We start from the raw sequence: 17,143 nt of genomic DNA, 5'->3' as shown, positions 1-17,143 counted from the left end.
CTTCTTCACCAACTATCTGCTCTTAAAAACAGCCAAGCAAAGGCAAACGGTACGACAAGCATCATGCCCAGCTTGGCACTGAGTCTCCAGTTCAGAAGGGTGGACTGGGCAGCCCCCAAGGCTTGGGAGTAATGCCCTGACCAATTAACTCTTTACCACCTGGCAGAGGAGAACCCAAAATGGCAGCATTCAGAAGACAAGACGGTAGATCAGAGGTGTATCTAAGTAAAGGCACAAGGGCCCCTGGGTGCTAAGTTTTGCAAATGTCTTCTTAAGCAGGTTTAGTTAGTCCCAAGGCTGAACTGGGTTACGGTCCTGAGGGTTAAAACAGCTTGGAAACTAGTGCAGTTCAGCAGCAGCAGGAGTAGATACCCAGTGAGGGAAGCTGCAGATTCCAGTTTCCTTGGACGTTTGCAAGGAATAGCCATTTGTCAGGAACAGTTCAGGCATAGAGCGTTCTGGCTCCACGCTCTAAGAAACCACTTGCTGTGTTCCTTCCAACCAGAAGAGCTGCTTCACATGTCACAATTTCAACCGGCAGGCAGGCAAGATACGGCATCTCCACTAAAAAATGGTAGCTTATGGAGTGCATTCTTGTCTTTGCACCAGGGACTCGCAACAGAATAGTGAGCTGCAACCGAGGCCCTCACAAGCACACTTCCCCAGGGACTGGGGGAGGTGAACCAGGCAACTCACACGAAACCCAGATGCGGCAGTTCTGCTGAGTGCATGACACCCGCCTGCTGCAGGAGCCCAGAAGAGTTGCCAGCTCTTCACCCATCTGTTGCATTGCATGAGCACAGAAGTTGTGCTCAGACCCCCCCCCCCGGTTACTTGCACCCACAAATGGAAGGAGTGCTGCTCCTTATCCGCTCAAAGCGACAACAGAAATTGATGGCAGGTGCAGTCAGGGCACACACGACCTAAAATGAACCCTGGAGCTTCATCCATCTGGCCAGAGACACGATCCATTTGCCAGCAATTCACAGTGGCACCTTTTTAATGAGTACGCAGCAGAGGTAAGGGTAATTCTCCTATTTGCAATAAATCTCTCTTCCACCACCCCCCTCCCCACCCCGCGGGGAGAAAGTCAAGCACCAAGCAAATCTCAATGGCAAGATCTGACCATCCTTTGCCCGGAAGATGCATCTGGGCCAACAGTGGCCGAAGGAAAACAAGGCCTTTTTTGCCATCTCCCGGGAAGGTCAGCGTGGCCCACAATAACGACCTCTAGAACCTGGCAGGTGGACCCACAGTATATCCCGGGGTGGGGGGCGCAGAGAGAAAGGACTTTGGGTGCCCCCACCTACCCATCTTTCAGAGACACCTGCCTGGCTGCTGTTGGGTCCAGGAAGACCCTCTGAGCCAGAGTCCACTCAAAACACCAATGCTCCCCGATCACCCAGGCCGAACCCTCCCCCCCACCCAGAAGAATCCCCTGCCCACTCCCTTGCCTCTACTTCCCAAAGCACATTATTTGCAGCATCTCTTCTGGGTGACCCTGCCTGGCTGGGCTTGCCATACCCACCCAACCTACTTTACCAAAAGTTATCTGCCAGTGCCAAGTCAATCTAAGGATGCTCCAGCAAACTGGGTACCGCTGGGTACCGATGAGTGGGTGGGTGGGCCGTACATCTTCCCACCTGCTGCTGCTCCTCCTCCCTCCGTCGCCCCCCCCCATGAAGGAGGCGTGTCCAACTGCCCCCTCATCCTCCCACGTGCCCCCGAACCGCCCCCCCCCTCTGGCACTCACCCTTGACGGCTTCTCCTCGGTTGAGCTGGATCTCGCCCTCGCCCTGCGGCGTGTGGCTCTTGACGGCGATGAACTTGCGGCCGGGCACGGCGCTGTACAGCTTCCTCTTGGGCCCTCGCAGCGGGGCCGGCGCGGCGTGCGGGGTGGGCTCCACTCCCGGACCGGCCCCCGGCGCGCCCCCCGGCCCGCTGCCGCTCCCGCTGGGGCTGTAAACGAAAATATACGTTACGGTGGTGTTGCCCGGCGGTGCCGGCGTCTGCTGCTGCTGCTGCTGCTGCTGCTGCTGCGGGAGCGCCATGGCCGCCCCGAGGGAGCCCTCCTTGGATCGGGGCCCGCCCGGGAAGAAGGCAGGAGGAGCGCAGAGGGAGGGCTCGGCGAGCCAGCGAGGGGAGCGGAGGAGGGGGCTCGTTGGGGCTCAGCGGCGCATCCCGGGCAGCGGCGCCGCCAGCCTCCGCCGGGGCCGCCGCCACGAGGAGCCGGGACCCGCCGCCCGTCGTCCACCCGGGGCGCCGCCGGGCCAGCGAGGCTGCGGCCGGGCGCTGCGTCCGCCTCCGCGCTCCGCCGCCTCCGCCCAGGGCAGCGCCATGGCTCGGCCGGCCCCGCGCCCCGCGACGGCCCCTGCTTCGCTTCGCCCGGCTCGGCTCAGCTCAGCTCGTCCGCCGACGGCGCCCGCCGCCCGCTGCCGCCTCCGCGCCGCGCCCGCCGCTGCGCCTCCCGCCGCCACATGGCAACGACGGCGACGGGGCGGCTCGGCGACCGCCAAACCCCGGCCGGCTCCAGCGGAGCCTGGTGCTGATGCTGCGGCTGCTGCCTGGCTGCCTGGCTGCTGCAGGTGCCACCAAGCGGCTCCTCCTCTTCCTCCGGCGGGAGGCGGGGACCCACCCGGGCCGGACCCCTCCCTGCCTGCCGACGGGAATCGGAGGAGCGAGCGGAGCGTGGCGACGGACCCCGCCGGGTCATCTAGTCCAACCCCCGGCAAGGCAGGAAGAAGACGCCAGCGTTTGCGCTGCCTTCTGCCCGCCGCGCATCCAAGGCAACGGGGCTTTGTACACAAATGTCCCCTCCCTCCAGGACCTCGCCGCCCAGCTGAACGAAGCTGGCAACCCCGGGAGAAGCGTTGGCATCGTGCAGACCTTCCCTTCCATAGGTGCCAACTCCCTGGGACCCACAAAATCCCCCATGAAGCGGCCGGGCACCCACAAATTTCGGAGCCAGGGCCATGCACGCTGCGTGGCACCCACGACCCCTTGCACCCACGGCCACGGGCCCAAGCTGGTACTCCTGCACCCTTCGTCTCACCCCCCCCCCTTCCTTGCCTGCCTGGCTCGCCCTTCCCAGGCTCTCTTGAGCTGCTCTCGAGTGTCTGCGGCCGGACGCGGCCGGCCTCCTTTGCCCACCGAAGACCCTCCTTCTCCACCTCCTTCTCCACCCCTCCCCTCCCCGGCACGACCAGGGCTGCACGGGTTCTTAGCAGGGAAAGGAAAAAGGAGGGAAAGGTTGCCGTCTTGAAAAAGGAACGCAGCAGGCAGGCTTTCAACAGGTGGAGCTTTCTCTCCTGGCAACGGGAGCAGCTGGCACCTGTTGGGTTCCTGCTGGTGCTGGAGGCGGATGAGCGCCCATCTCCGCAAGACAGAAGCGGCGGCTAGGGGGCGGGGAGGCGGATTCCGCCCCATGGAAGCCCCCTCCTTGGTTCTCTCCTCCATGTGCCCCCCCCCAGGTTATTCCTGATAATTTTATCATTCCCTGCCACCACCCAAGGCCTCCTCAAAGCCTCCTCAGGACGCAGAAAAAGGTGAAGTGGCAGTAAAGGCCGAGCATGTGCAGAGTGATTTTAATAATAATTGTTATGGAAATCACGGAAGGGGGGACACATCTTTAAAGTTGTTAAATATTATAAATATTATGCATAAATGTATCATCATCATCATCATAATTTTTTATCTGTACCCTGCCCTCCCCGCCCGGAGCCAGGATCAGGGGGCAGCTAACATCATAAATCAGGAAAGGATGCCCACCTACAGCAACACAGTATTTTGGCTAAAAGGAAGCTCCTCCAAGCCAGAGAGCAAGACTCCCAGGTTGGTAGGAGCGCACAGACTCCAACCCCCCCCCCAACACATCTCCCTTTGCTGCCTCCTCAGCTCCCCCCCCCAGCCCTTTCCTGCCTAATTCCTTCTCACTTCCTGCCCTCTATGCCCAAGAAAAAGGATTTAGACTAAGAGGACAGTTAGACGCAGCGTCGTGTAGTGGTTATCATGTCGGAACAGGACCCAGGAGACCAGGGTTCAAATCCCCACTTGGCCACAAAACTCCCTGGGGGTGACCATAGGCCAGTCACTGCCTCTCAGCTGAGCCTTCCTCATAGGGTCATTGTGGGGATTAAATGAGGAGCAGAAGAGTTTTTTGGACAAAACGTGGGATAGAGATGTAATAACAGCATGTTGTACATTGAAAGAGAACTACCATATATGAAAATGATGTACAGTTGGTATCTAACTCCTACTAGGTTAGCAAAAAGCAGTACAGTATAGAACTGCTACCAATATCAGTTGGAAATGTAAAGAGAAAGAAGGCACTTTCTGCCACATGTGGTGGCTGTGCAAAAGAACAAAAGCATTCTAGGAAATGATATATAATGAATTGAAAAAAAAATACCAAGGGACTTTTTATGCGTGTGACGACAACTGTGAGGATGCTTTCCCCCCAGAGATGGAAGGAAGACAAAGTTCAAACCGGAGAAGAATGAATACTCAAGATGATGGACTATGTTGAAATGGCTAAATTGACCAGGAGAATAAAAAACCAAGAAGACAAGAAATCTATTAAAGAATGGATAAAGTTTATAGGTTACCTTAGCACTTTAAAAAGTTAAAAACGTTAACAGGACTGATATAACACTTTTATGAATTTTATGGTTAAAATAGGATATAAACAAAAATTTGGATAAATGTTATAAGATGCAGCAGGAAAAGATTTGCAATGGAAACCATGGTGGACAGAGGGAGGTCTAAGGATTAAAGGAATCCTATAAGTGTATAAAATTGATATTATTTGAATGTAAATGATATATGAAAAAACTGAAATGTGTGTGTGCGTGTGTGAATGAGATGGAATAATAGCAACAAACAAATGAGAGATTTTACTTTCTTGGGCTCCATGATCACTGCAGATGGTGACAGCAGTCACGAAATTAAAAGACGCTTGCTTCTTGGGAGAAAAGCAATGACCAACCCCTCCCTGCCTGCCGAAGGAAATCAGCCCTGAGTGCTCACTGGAAGGACAGATCGTGAAGCTGAGGCTCCAATACTTTGGCCACCTCATGAGAAGAGAAGACTCCCTGGAAAAGACCCTGATGTTGGGAAAGATGGAGGGCACTAGGAGAAGGGGACGACAGAGGACGAGATGGTTGGACAGTGTTCTCGAAGCTACGAACATGAGTTTGACCAAACTGCGGGAGGCAGTGGAAGACAGGAGTGCCTGGCGTGCTATGGTCCATGGGGTCACGAAGAGTCGGACACGACTAAACGACTAAACAACAACAACAGGGGAAATTGCAATTTTTTTTAAGGTAAAACTGGATTGTTGTTGTTGGCCAAAGTATTGGAGACTCAGCTTCACGATCTGTCTTTCCAGTGAGCACTCAGGGCTGATTTCCTTCAGAATGGATAGGTTTGATCTTCTTGCAGTCCATGGGACTCTCAAGAGTCTCCTCCAGCACCATAATTCAAAAGCATCAATTCTTCGGCGATCAGCCTTCTTTATGGTCCAGCTCTCACTTCCATACATCACTACTGGGAAAACCATAGCTTTAACTATACGGACCTTTGTAGGCAAGGTGATGTCTCTGCTTTTTAAGATGCTGTCTAGGTTTGTCATTGCTTTTCTCCCAAGAAGCAGGCGTCTTTTAATTTCGTGACTGCTGTCACAATCTGCAGTGATCAAGGAGCCCAAGAAAGTAAAATCTCTCACTGCCTCCATTTCTTCCCCTTCTATTTGCCAGGAGGTGATGGGACCAGTGGCCATGATCTTGGTTTTTTTGATGTTGAGCTTCAGACCATATTTTGCGCTCTCCTCTTTCACCCTCATTAAAAGGTTCTTTAATTCCTCCTCACTTTCTGCCATCAAGGTTGTGTCATCTGCATATCTGAGGTTGTTGATATTTCTTCCGGCAATCTTAATTCCTGCTTGGGATTCATCTAGTCCAGCCTTTCGCATGATGAATTCTGCATATAAGTTAAATAAGCAGGGAGACAATATACAACCTTGTCGTACTCCTTTCCCAATTTTGAACCAATCAGTTGTTCCATATCCAGTTCTAACTGTAGCTTCTTGTCCCACATAGAGATTTCTCAGGAGACAGATGAGGTGATCAGGCACTCCCATTTTTTTAAGAACTTGCCATAGTTTGCTGTGGTCGACACAGTCAAAGGCTTTTGCATAGTCAATGAAGCAGAAGTAGACGTTTTTCTGGAACTCTCTAGCTTTCTCTATAATCCAGCGCATGTTTGCTATTTGGTCTCTGGTTCCACAGGAGTGCCTGGCGTGCTATGGTCCATGGGGTCACGAAGAGTCGGACACAACTAAACAACTAAACAAAACAAAACAATAGCAACAAGCCGTTTTGGGCAGGTGGCAGAGTTAGAGAGCAGAATGCTGGACAGCCCCCTTTCTGGGATGCATGACAGGAAGGCTATGGCTCTGCCCAAGTGCTACCTCTTGGCCCCCCTTCCCAGTGCCCACCTTGACCCTTTATGGGCTCCCAGCTTCAGAGATGGAACCAAACAACCGGCAACACAGTGATGGAGGGGCAAGCACCCACAAGTGTGTCCTTCCCTCTCCAGTAATTTGCAACAGAGGGAGCTGCCTGCTACTGAGTCAGACCACTGCTCCACCTAGCTCCATACAGTCTGCACTGGCTGGCAGTAGCAGCTCTCCAAGGTTTCAGAAATATCGACTGTTTGACACACAGCTTGGTGAAGGGAGCCTCCCGGGAAATGAAGGAGGGTTTTCCATGAAAACTTAAGCCCCACAAATCTCTGTCTGGTTGAAATCAACCACTGTCTCCTCCCTGAAATGCCCAGAGGAGGACGGATTCCTGCAATGCACCTTCTCTTTTTACAGCCCTTGGCAAGCCCTTGCAAGAGAGGTTAGAAATAATACTAAAGGTTTCTCCAGCTACGTTCGAAGCAAGAGGAAGAACAAGCAAGTGGCAGTAGGTCCTCTGCAATGGAGAAGACTGGAAAATGTTACTGGGTGACAACTTTGCCTCTTGTCTTCACACAAAAGGAAAGCGATGCCCAACCTGGTGATAACAGAATAAATGATGTAAGGAGGCAGCTGCAGCCCAAGATAGGGGGAAAAATGTGGTAAGGGAGCACCTAGCTACTTTAAAGGAATTCAAATATCCAAGGCCTGATGAGCTGCACCCAAGGCTACTAAAGGAGCTTGCGGATGTAATCTCAGAGCCTCTGTCTATAATCTTTGAGAAGTCTTTGAGAAGCAAACAAGATGAATTTTAACAAGGAGGAATGTAAAGTACTCCACTTGGGCATAAAAATAAATGAAAGGATGGGTGACACCTGGCTTGAGAGCAGTACATGTGAAAAGGATCTAGGAGTCTTGGTAGACCACAAACTTGACATGAGTCAACAGTGTGATGCAGCAGCTCAAAAAGCCAATGCAATTCTGGGCTGCATCAATAGGAGTATAGCCTCTAGATCAGGCATGTCAAACCTGTGGCCCTCCAGATGTTTTGGCCTACAACTCCCATGATCCCTAGCTAGCAGGACCAGTGGTTGGGGAAGATGGGAATTGTAGTCCAAAACATCTGGAGGGCCGCAGGTTTGACATGCCTGCTCTAGATCAAGGGAAGTAATAGTACCACTGTATTCTGCTCTGGTCAGACCTCACCTGGAGTACTGTGTCCAGTTCTGGGCACCACAGTTCAAGAAGGATACTGACAAGCTGGAACGTGTCCAGAGGAGGGCAACCAAAATGGTCAAAGGCCTGGAAACGATGCCTTATGAGGAATGGCTTAGGGAGCTGGGTATGTTTAGCCTGGAGAAGAGAAGGTTAAGGGGTGATATGATAGCCATGTTCAAATATATGAAAGGATGTCATATGGAGGAGGGCGAAAGATTGTTTTCTGCTGCTCCAGAGAAGCGGACACAGAGCAATGGATTCAAACTTCAAGAAAGAAGATTCTACCTGAACATTAGGAAGAACTTCCTGACAGTAAGAGCTGTTCGGCAGTGGAATTTCCTATCAAGGAGTGTGGTGGAGTCTCCTTCTTTGGAGGTCTTTAAGCAGAGGCTTGACAGGCATATGTCAAGAATGCTTTGATGGTGTTTCCTGCTTGGCAGGGGGTTGGACTGGATGGCCCTTGTGGTCTCTTCCAACTCTATGATTCTATAATTCTTGGAGAACAGGTGAGATCCCTGAAGACCGGAGGCGGGCAATGGTTGTCCACATCTTCAAAGTGGGGGGGGGGGGGAGAGGACCCAGGTAAAAAAAGCTACTAAAGGAGAGCACACCAATTTCCGAGGGAGTTTGTTCCACTGTCATGCCATGTAGAGATATATAAAAAAGGTAAAGATAAAGGACCCCTGGACGGTTAAGTCCAGTCAAGGTGACTATGGGGTTGTGGCACTCTTCTCGTTTTCAGGCTGAGGGAGCCAGCGTTTATCCACAGACAGCTTTCCTGGTCATGTGGCCAGCAGGACTAAACCGCTTCTGCCACAATGGGACACCGTGACGGAAACCAGAGCGCATGGAAATGCTGTTTACCTTCCCGCCACAGCAGTACCTATTTATCTACTTGCACTGGCGTGCTTTCGAACTGCTAGGTTGGCAGGAACTGGGACAGAGCAACGGGAGCTCACTCCATCGTGGGGAATCGAACTGCCGACCTTCCAATCAGCAGGCCCAAGAGGCTCAGTGGTTTAGACCACAGCGCCACCCGTGTCCCGTGGAAGAGATATAAATAACCATCTCTGAGGATATGCAGAGTTTAGCCCCCAGGTATCCGAGAGGAGGATGGGGAGTTGCTAAGAGGTGGAATTTCCAAGCAAGGCTGAGCCCACACTACTGCCTCTCTCTTGGAAACTGAGGGATTATTTGGGGGGGGGGGTTGTCCCACTGCCAGCAAGCCCCCAAAGCCTGCCAGTCCTCCTCCTCCAGCTTCTTGCCCTTCTATGCATAGTCATGCTAGGTGAGGAGGAGCAGCAGAAGAAGTGCAAGAAGGGCAGGCAGAACACCATCTGAATGCTAATGGAGTCTCTCCACCCCCCCCACCCCCCACCCCCAGCTGCAGGGGAAAGAGGAAGAAGATGGCAGACTGAAGAGGGGAGGAGGAAGGTGGTGCCCCCCCAGCTTGGTGCTCCGGAAGCCAGACAACCCCTTCCATGAATCTCAAGCAAGTAGATTTTGCAAAGTCATTCTAGCTCCACGTTTGTATTTTGGGTGGCAGCCGGTTTTGAAAGGAGTGGCATTGGTAAGGTTTACTTGAGAGCAGGTTTCTTCAATAACCCCAGGTTGGGGGGTGTTGCTTGGAAAATGAGACCAAGGTGTCATTTCCTTATCCTCTCTTTGTTTCAATTTAGATTCTCTCTCTCTCTCTCTCTCTCTCTCTCTCTCTCTCTCTCTCTCTCTCTCTCTCTCTCTCTTCATTGGTTTTTATTGTTGTTGCTGTTAAGATCTTCACCGAGAGCTGTAGCAGACTGGCCCTTTCCCAGTGATAACTTGCAATCAGATTCTCCTATGACATCGACTGGGTTGCACATTGGATTGCTTTTATCCAAGGGTCGTCGTTTTGGGTGTTCAAGTATAAACATAAATTTTAATTCCATTTTTCATGCACTGCAAAAGCAGTATTCCTGGGTGTATCGACTTTTAAGCAGTTCGATGGAGATGGTGGTATTATTGACGCACTTTTGGCCACTGATGAAGACTTATACGAGTTAAAATGCATTTGGGTTTTCAGTATCCTTTTTCATACAACCTATTATATGGGCATGCTGCTCCACTGAATTTCTTCACTTTTCGTTGTTAGTTTGTGGCATTCCGTATACATCCCTAGGCATTCCGTATACATTTTATTCATTCCTATTAAATGTGATTCTGTGGATTGTAGTTGTTCCCTTAGCTTCTAGGTTTGTTGTATCTTCAAGGCCAGTGCCACCATTACTGAATTTTACTGCCTGCATTCGCATCCCACCTTTTTCTTGAAGGAGCACGAGGTGGTTTCGTGGTTCTACCTACTCCTCATTTAATCCACGCAACAATCCTGGGAGCTTCATGGCAGAGGGAAGATTTGAACCCTGGTCCCCCAGAGGATAGTCCAACACTCTAACCATTACACCACTGCTGCCTGCATAAGCTTGACAGAATAGAAACATTTTCAGCAGCCATTTAAAGGTTGGCTCCTATGATGTAAGTCATGGTTCCCACCTGCTCGCCTCCTCCCTAAAATATCCCTGTTTTGCTCCTTTCTATATATATATAGGGTGCCTACATTCTCCATGGACTGGTTGCATGGCAAAATGTGCAAATGGCTTGAGATACCTATAAGGTCCATAAATTACCATATAGCATATATTCAACACAAAAAAATAGTGACCATTTGTTGTTGACAAAGGACTTGCTCCTTGACTCCCAGACCTCCGCCTCTGCCTTGCTCCTTGACCCTGCGACTGCCTGCTGCTGGACCCTCAGCCCTGCACCTGTTCCTGCTTCTACATCACCATCTTGCCTCTGGTCCTGACGTCCTCAGTCAGGGCTTCAACCGCCCGCCGACCGGACCGTGACATGCATACACTGGGAAGGAAGAACAGGAATACTCCCCTCCACCCCCCAAGAACTGGCTGAGAGGTAGCAACTTTGATGAATCATTGTATTTTAATATTCTGCTGGAAGCCACAGATGGGCGGGGTATAAATAGTATAATATTAATAATAATAATAATAATAATAATAATAATAATAATAATAATATTTATTTATTACAACTGCCCCCTAAGGTAACCCCAGTGAGCTTCATGGCTGAGTGAGGGGATTTGAACCCTAGTCTCTGCCAGGTGCTAGCCTGACACTCTAACCACTACACAACACTGCCTCTCTCTAGCCATTTCACAAGCTCGGGGTCCGATGCATCTCCTCCCCCAACTAAAAATCCAGGACTGCTGCAATTAAAGACTTAGGTGCAGACCAGACGGCTGCTAAAGTTGCAAGTCCTCCTTTCCTTATTAAAATACCAAAGCGATAAAACAATGCGATTAAGAATAAAACAGAGCACATTTGAAAACATGCGAAACAGCCACATGCCCTTGCAGATTTGCCAAAGCTGATAGCAGTTGTAGTCCAAGAAAGCACAGCTGGTGGGAAAACATCTGTAGGGCACCCAGTTGCCCAAGAATGCCCCGTGCGGCGTGAAAGAAGAAAAAGTCCGGATCCTAGTGGGGCATACCTGAAGCGAAAAGGGTTAATCTAGAGGCAGGAAGGTCCTATCACGGCTAAAGGGTATTATGTGGAGGCTGCTGGCTGTGAAGGGAGGCAGCTCTGAGTTAGGTGCCTGACACAGATTTTGCACCTGGCCTCAATTCCAGCCTCCCTGGGTCAGCCTGAGGCAGGGCCCTCCCTAGAGCATCGCACTTCTGGCTTTGCTACGCAGCCGCTAGAGAAGATCTGCTTTGTTTAAAAATAAATAAATGCAGATTAGTCACTCATAAGGCACTGGCAAAAAATTGCTCTTAGACGTACGTTAACTCTTTAAGTGAAGTACGGCACGCTCAGGTTGAGAGCAGCAGTGGAAAAACACTGTGGTTTTGAGTAACCGTGCCATATTTCTTAGAAGTAGCAGGGGGAAAACCCTCCGCAGCCCTGCTCGGAATCCCCCTTGGTGTTTGTGAGTTTTTCACAACGTCCAAGTCTTCTCCTGGCCTGTGGTGTTGGCACACCCATGCTGACGGTGCCACACTCGGGTCTTGGCACCCCTCTGGAGTCTGCTTTGGTGCCAGATGGGCACCAAGGGGCAAATGGTGCGATGCTCAAGACATTCTGCCCTCCCACTTCCCCGTTCATCCCAGGCTCAGGGTGGTTTTGTAAGCCCCATGCCCATTTAAAAAGCTCCCTCGGTTTCAGAGCAATCAACGGGCCTTTCATCAGCAAGGGTAAAAGGTTTGGCACAGAAGCTCACAATTTGGCTGGCTCATTTGCCCAGCTTGTCATGTTCAGCTGTGCTGCCTATTGACCAAAGAGCGCCACGGATCCCAGAATCTTTTTCTCTGTCTTGGAACATTAAATGGGGCTCTGTGCAGGTGCTTTCAGCATGCTATAATCTCATGGGCATGAGTTTGCTTTCGCAAGTACCGAGACCTTCAGAGTCTGCCCCTCCCAAAGCAGCTGGCTTTGGGCACCTGGCCCACAAAGGCTGAAGGCACATAGAATTGTAGAGTTGGAAGGGATCTAGTTGGAAGGGATCTGAGGGTCATCTAGTCCAACCCCCTGAAATGCATCATTCAACGTTTAATATTAAGAGCTAGAGGAGAAATTCTGGGGGCAACGAGTCCTCATAAGAACACCTGAGCCTTCAGGTCATGGGCTCATCCAGTCCAGCATCCGATTCTCACAGTTGCAGACTGTATTGAGTCAATACACAATTAGCCGAGTGTTATAGGCTGGACACATGTGCCCGCCGGATCAGGTAACAATGAGCTCGTGTGCCAACTTTTGCCAGCCCAGTGACCTCCAGATGTTTGTGGACCAATGCTCACATCCTCCTTGATCAATGGTCATGCTGGCTGGGGCAGATGTCTAGCAACATCTGGAGGGCTCCAGGTTGGGGAAGACTGTTCTAGTCCATCCTTAGCAAGAATGTGATGCTTCCTTGTGTGTCGCCGATGGCACAAGAGACGTATGACAGAAGCTAAGAGAGCAGGCAAACCGTCTGGAGAAAGGAAGAATGGGATGAGGGAGGGGAACCCATCCAGGCAGGCTGGTCTCAGTGGCCAAATAACTCTTAGGTAAGTCTGTCTAGCCACCATTGAATCTTCTGAGGCAAAAGGTTATAGAGAGCAGCAGAGTTTAGGGAAGATGTGATTCTTAAGCTGTGATTCCTGCCTTGGACCAGATGGGTCCTTGGGGGAGTCCTTCCGACTCCACAATTCTATGATTCCATGAAATTTCTCAAGCTTCAAATCTGGGGAAGAGGGAGGGGAAGACATAGGGGTTTTTTCCCCAGGGGTGAAAGGGGGTTGGCGTCGCAACAAGGGAAAGAGGAGCAGTCCCACTTGCGAGGGGAGAGCAGGGCAGCTTTCTGTGATGGTGATGCTGGAGAGCAAGGCAGAGATGGTTGCTGGAGGCAACATGGGTTGTTAGGGAAGAGGCTTCAGCTCGAGGTCTCCCTGGTAACATTTGGTGAGAACAGAGAGAGCAACTGCTCACTAGATCTAAAGGGGTTAGGAGGAGATGTAAGCAAGAAGGAAGGTTGAAGGGAATGTTCCTAAAGGCCATTCGGCAAAGGATAAAGGCACACAGGGATGGGGAAAAATCTCATGCCATAGAGATTTTAAAAAGAAGGAGAAGCTCAGATATTATACTTTAGGGACAGAAGTGTGCTGCCTCTCCTCCAGCTCAGCGATTCTCATCCACACTTTTGCTTGACCCATATTATGACCATATACTTGTTGAACTGAAGCTTCATTAAGTAAAATCCCTCTGTGGATCTTCCATGCGTCTGATAAGATCCGGTTCAGAGGGTAAGATAGAGTTTACAATGAGACACAGCTGCAGAACAGTCTCAGCTGGGGGGGGGGGCAAGAACATGCCAGGACAACAGGCCCTCCCAATGGAGTTGTGTCGCTCTGACCCAAAGAATCATGGGAACTGTAGTTTGTCAAGGGAGATGGCGATTGCAGCTGTGCATGCTAAACTACAGTTCCCAGGATTCTTTGGGGGAAGCCATGAGAGCTGGACCATCAAGAAGGCTGATCGCCGAAGAATTGATGCTTTTGAATTATGGTGCTGGAGGAGACTCTTGAGAGTCCCATGGACTGCAAGAAGATCAAACCTATCCATTCTGAAGGAAATCAGCCCTGAGTGCTCACTGGAAGGTCAGATCCTGAAGCTGAGGCTCCAATACTTTGGCCACCTCATGAGAAGAGAAGACTCCCTGGAAAAGACCCTGATGTTGGGAAAGATTGAGGGCACTAGGAGAAGGGGACGACAGAGGACAAGATGGTTGGACAGTGTTCTCGAAGCTACCAACATGAGTTTGACCAAACTGCGGGAGGCAGTGGAAGACAGGAGTGCCTGGCGTGCGATGGTCCATGGGGTCACGAAGAGTTAGACACGACTAAACGACTAAACAACAACAACAACATGTACTCTAAATGTGTGGATCTGTCCCTGATGTCACGGAGAACGACAGGCAGACAGTCCTGCCCACCAGCTAAAGTGGTCTTGGGGGGTGGGGCTTGGGGAGCGAGAGCTCAGTATCTGGCCTGCCATGCCCCATCTCCTCATCTGAGATGAAAAGGGCTTGTTTTCACTCACCTGTTTTTACATTATTTCACCCAAGAGCTTCAACTGTTAATTACACGGTTTGTGCCCACCTCTGTTGGACTGGAGTTGCCTCTTATCGCTCGCCCCCACCCGCTCCATGCTGAGAAATCTGTGCCCACCCAATGCACACTGAGCAGTGAGTAAAGCTAACTTTAATAACCGAAGAAAGCAATCCGTAGGGGTGCAATTTTAATATAAAAACAAGGGTGCTTTTCACCCGCGATCTAACACTGTAATTGGCGGTATGTCCTGCAGAAAAGCACAAAGATAATGTCTGAGGCACCCACCCACTTGTAAGTAGAAGCTAAAAGGTTTCGGCTAAATCTCATAGGGGCATTCCTGATCTGACAAGAGACAGCCCAGGCTCTTGGTGGAATGAAGCTAAATTAAGTGAGGCTCGAAAGATCATAGGCAGCAACGGCCAAGCTGGTTGGCTGCCTGTACTGGCTGATAGGGCAACAGCTCTGTTTGTGAGAGGAAGCAGATGGTGACACAAGGCAAAAGAAACGGGGAGGGGAGAGAAAAAGCTTTGAATGGAGTAAACAAGGCCAGATCCCAAGGGCCAGCCCCCCTTCCTCTGCTACTGACCACCTGTCCAGGAGTGACAGCCTCTGCGAGGAGCGAAGGGGGATGAGGAAGGCCGGCAAAGTTAGCCACGAGAAGAGCAATGGGCAAACGAATGGAAGCTAAGCCACACAAGGACAATGTTCCAAGAAGTGGAAGAACCAAGCAGGCAGCTTGCCGCGCTTGGGAGACTTTCTGGTTTAGAGGAAAGGTAAAGATAGAAGTTTGTAAAATTATGCAAGGCATTGAGAAAGTGGAGAGTGGATATGTGTTCTCCCTCCTGATGCAGAAAAAAATAGGGGTGCTTGGCTTTTGCTGCCCAACGCCCAACACCAGAACTTGTGAACCTCCAATGAGGCTGAATGTTGGAAGATTCCAAACCCATAAAAGGAAGTCCTTCTTCACGCAGAGCATGGTTAAACTGTGGAACTCCCTCCCACAGGAGGCAGTGATGGCCACCAACTTGGATGGCTTTAAAAGGGGGATTGGACAAATTCACGGGGAAGGAAAGGGCTATTGGTGGCTACTAGCCAGGAGGGCTCCAACAGTTGGAGGCAGAGATGCTTCTGAATCTCGGTTGCTGGAAGCCACAAGAGGGGAGAGAGGGCTCTTGTGCTCAAGGTTTCCCATTAGGGCTCCTGGTTGGCCCCTGTGAGAACAGGATGCTGGACTAGATGGGCCACCTGCTTGATCCAGCAGGCATTTCATATGCTCTTGCCCAGAAGCCTCACATTGCCTGTCTTGGGTGGCTCTGCAGCCACAGGGGAGACCTCAAAGGCACTCTGCCCTCCATGCTTCCAGAACCTCCAAGGCCCCTCCTGCTCAGGATGCCTGGACTCAGCTAAGTATGTCAATTCCACAGGAACAGAGGAAGCTTCCTTCTTATGCCAGGCCAAGCTCCTTGACCATCCAGCCCAGTACTGCTAACTCTAACTGGCAGCTGCTCTCCAGGGTTTCAGCTGGAGAAAAGCCTTTGCCTTTCCCCTCACCTGTCTTTACTGGAGACTCTGGGGTTAAACCTGGAGCCTCCTGGATGCAGCAACAAATCCTCTCCCACCAGATATGGACCCCCACCCCTGCAGAGAGCTGCTGCCTGCCTGCCTCCCCATTAACCCATAGCACCTCCTCTCCACAGGGTGCAGCTGGCCAGATTAGGGATCAACAGGGGGAGCTTTGAAAGCAACTGAAGGATAGACAAACACGGAGCCATCCCCAAGCTGATCAAAGTCATCTTTTGCCTCCAGGAAAGGATGCTTCAAGTGATAACAAGGCTCCTCTACCTTGAAAGGCCTTTGAAGTCAGAGTGATGATGATGACTGTTCAAAGGGGGGGAAGGTACACAGAGCCATTCCGCCCATTGCATGAGAAAGGGAAGGCAAAAGTCTTGTTTGCAAAGCGATGGGTATCTGAAGCATTTAACCAGGAAACCACTGTGGTTAATCAGTAAGCTCTCCAGGCTACTCATCCAGGGCTAAGGCATGGGTCTGTGTCTCTGTTGCAAGGACAGGAATAATATGTGAGAAAGCTCTGTGTTGTGTTGTGTTGTGGTTAATAAAGGAACCCGCATGCAATAAAACAACACCAACTAACATGATGAAGTTGGGTGCACTATTTTAATGCATCTATTCTGAGTAAAATTTAGCCATGCCACTCTAAGTGAATTCTGTTATGGTATCAGCTAGCATTTAAGAACTTATGAAGACCCTGAGATCATCTCCCGAGGCCCTTCTTCATGTGCCTCCTCCTTGAGGGGTCAGGAGGGTGGCAACATGAGAACAGGGCCTTCTCTGCAGTGGCTCACCATCTGTGAAATGCTCTCCCCAGAGACGTTCACCTGGTGCCTTCATTATACACTTTTAGGTGTCAGGCAAAAATGTTCCTTTTTAACCAGACCTTTGGTTGACCTGATCGACATCCTATACCCTTTTAAAATGCGGCTTTTGGGGGGGGGGTGTTATTGGGTTGTTGTTTTTATTTTATACATTGTGATCTTTTCTGTAAACTGCCCTGAGACCTCCGGGTATAGGGAGGTATATAAATTCAATCAATCAATCAATCAATCAATAAGAGCCTGTTGGATCAGACGAATGATGGAAACGATGCCTTATGAGGAACGGCTTAGGGAGCTGGGTATGTTTAGCCTGGAGAAGAGAAGGTTAAGGGGTGATATGATAACCATGTTCAAATATATAAAAGGATGTCATATAGAGGAGGGAGAAAGGTTGTTTTCTGCTGCTCCAGAGAAGCGGACACGGAGCAACGGATTCAA

The 17,143-nt window shown here is 50.7% G+C and overlaps 1 protein-coding gene across 7 annotated transcripts in view; it reads right to left on the bottom strand.

The window, feature by feature from the left end:
* SHANK3 (SH3 and multiple ankyrin repeat domains 3) overlaps positions 1-17,143 on the bottom strand; it is a 425,727-nt gene that overhangs the window by 182,109 nt on the left and 226,475 nt on the right. For all 7 annotated transcript variants that reach the window (XM_060279323.1, XM_060279324.1, XM_060279320.1 and 4 more), the window contains one exon: positions 1,754-1,959. In XM_060279323.1, the coding sequence (XP_060135306.1) occupies positions 1,754-1,959 (206 nt within the window). The remainder of the gene's footprint in view (positions 1-1,753; positions 1,960-17,143) is intronic.

This window comes from Zootoca vivipara, chromosome 10, assembly GCF_963506605.1.
Source record: "Zootoca vivipara chromosome 10, rZooViv1.1, whole genome shotgun sequence".
Classification (NCBI taxonomy): Eukaryota; Metazoa; Chordata; class Lepidosauria; order Squamata; family Lacertidae; genus Zootoca; species Zootoca vivipara.
Note: the sequence above shows the minus strand (reverse complement) of the source record. Positions and strands in the feature narration are given on the sequence as shown.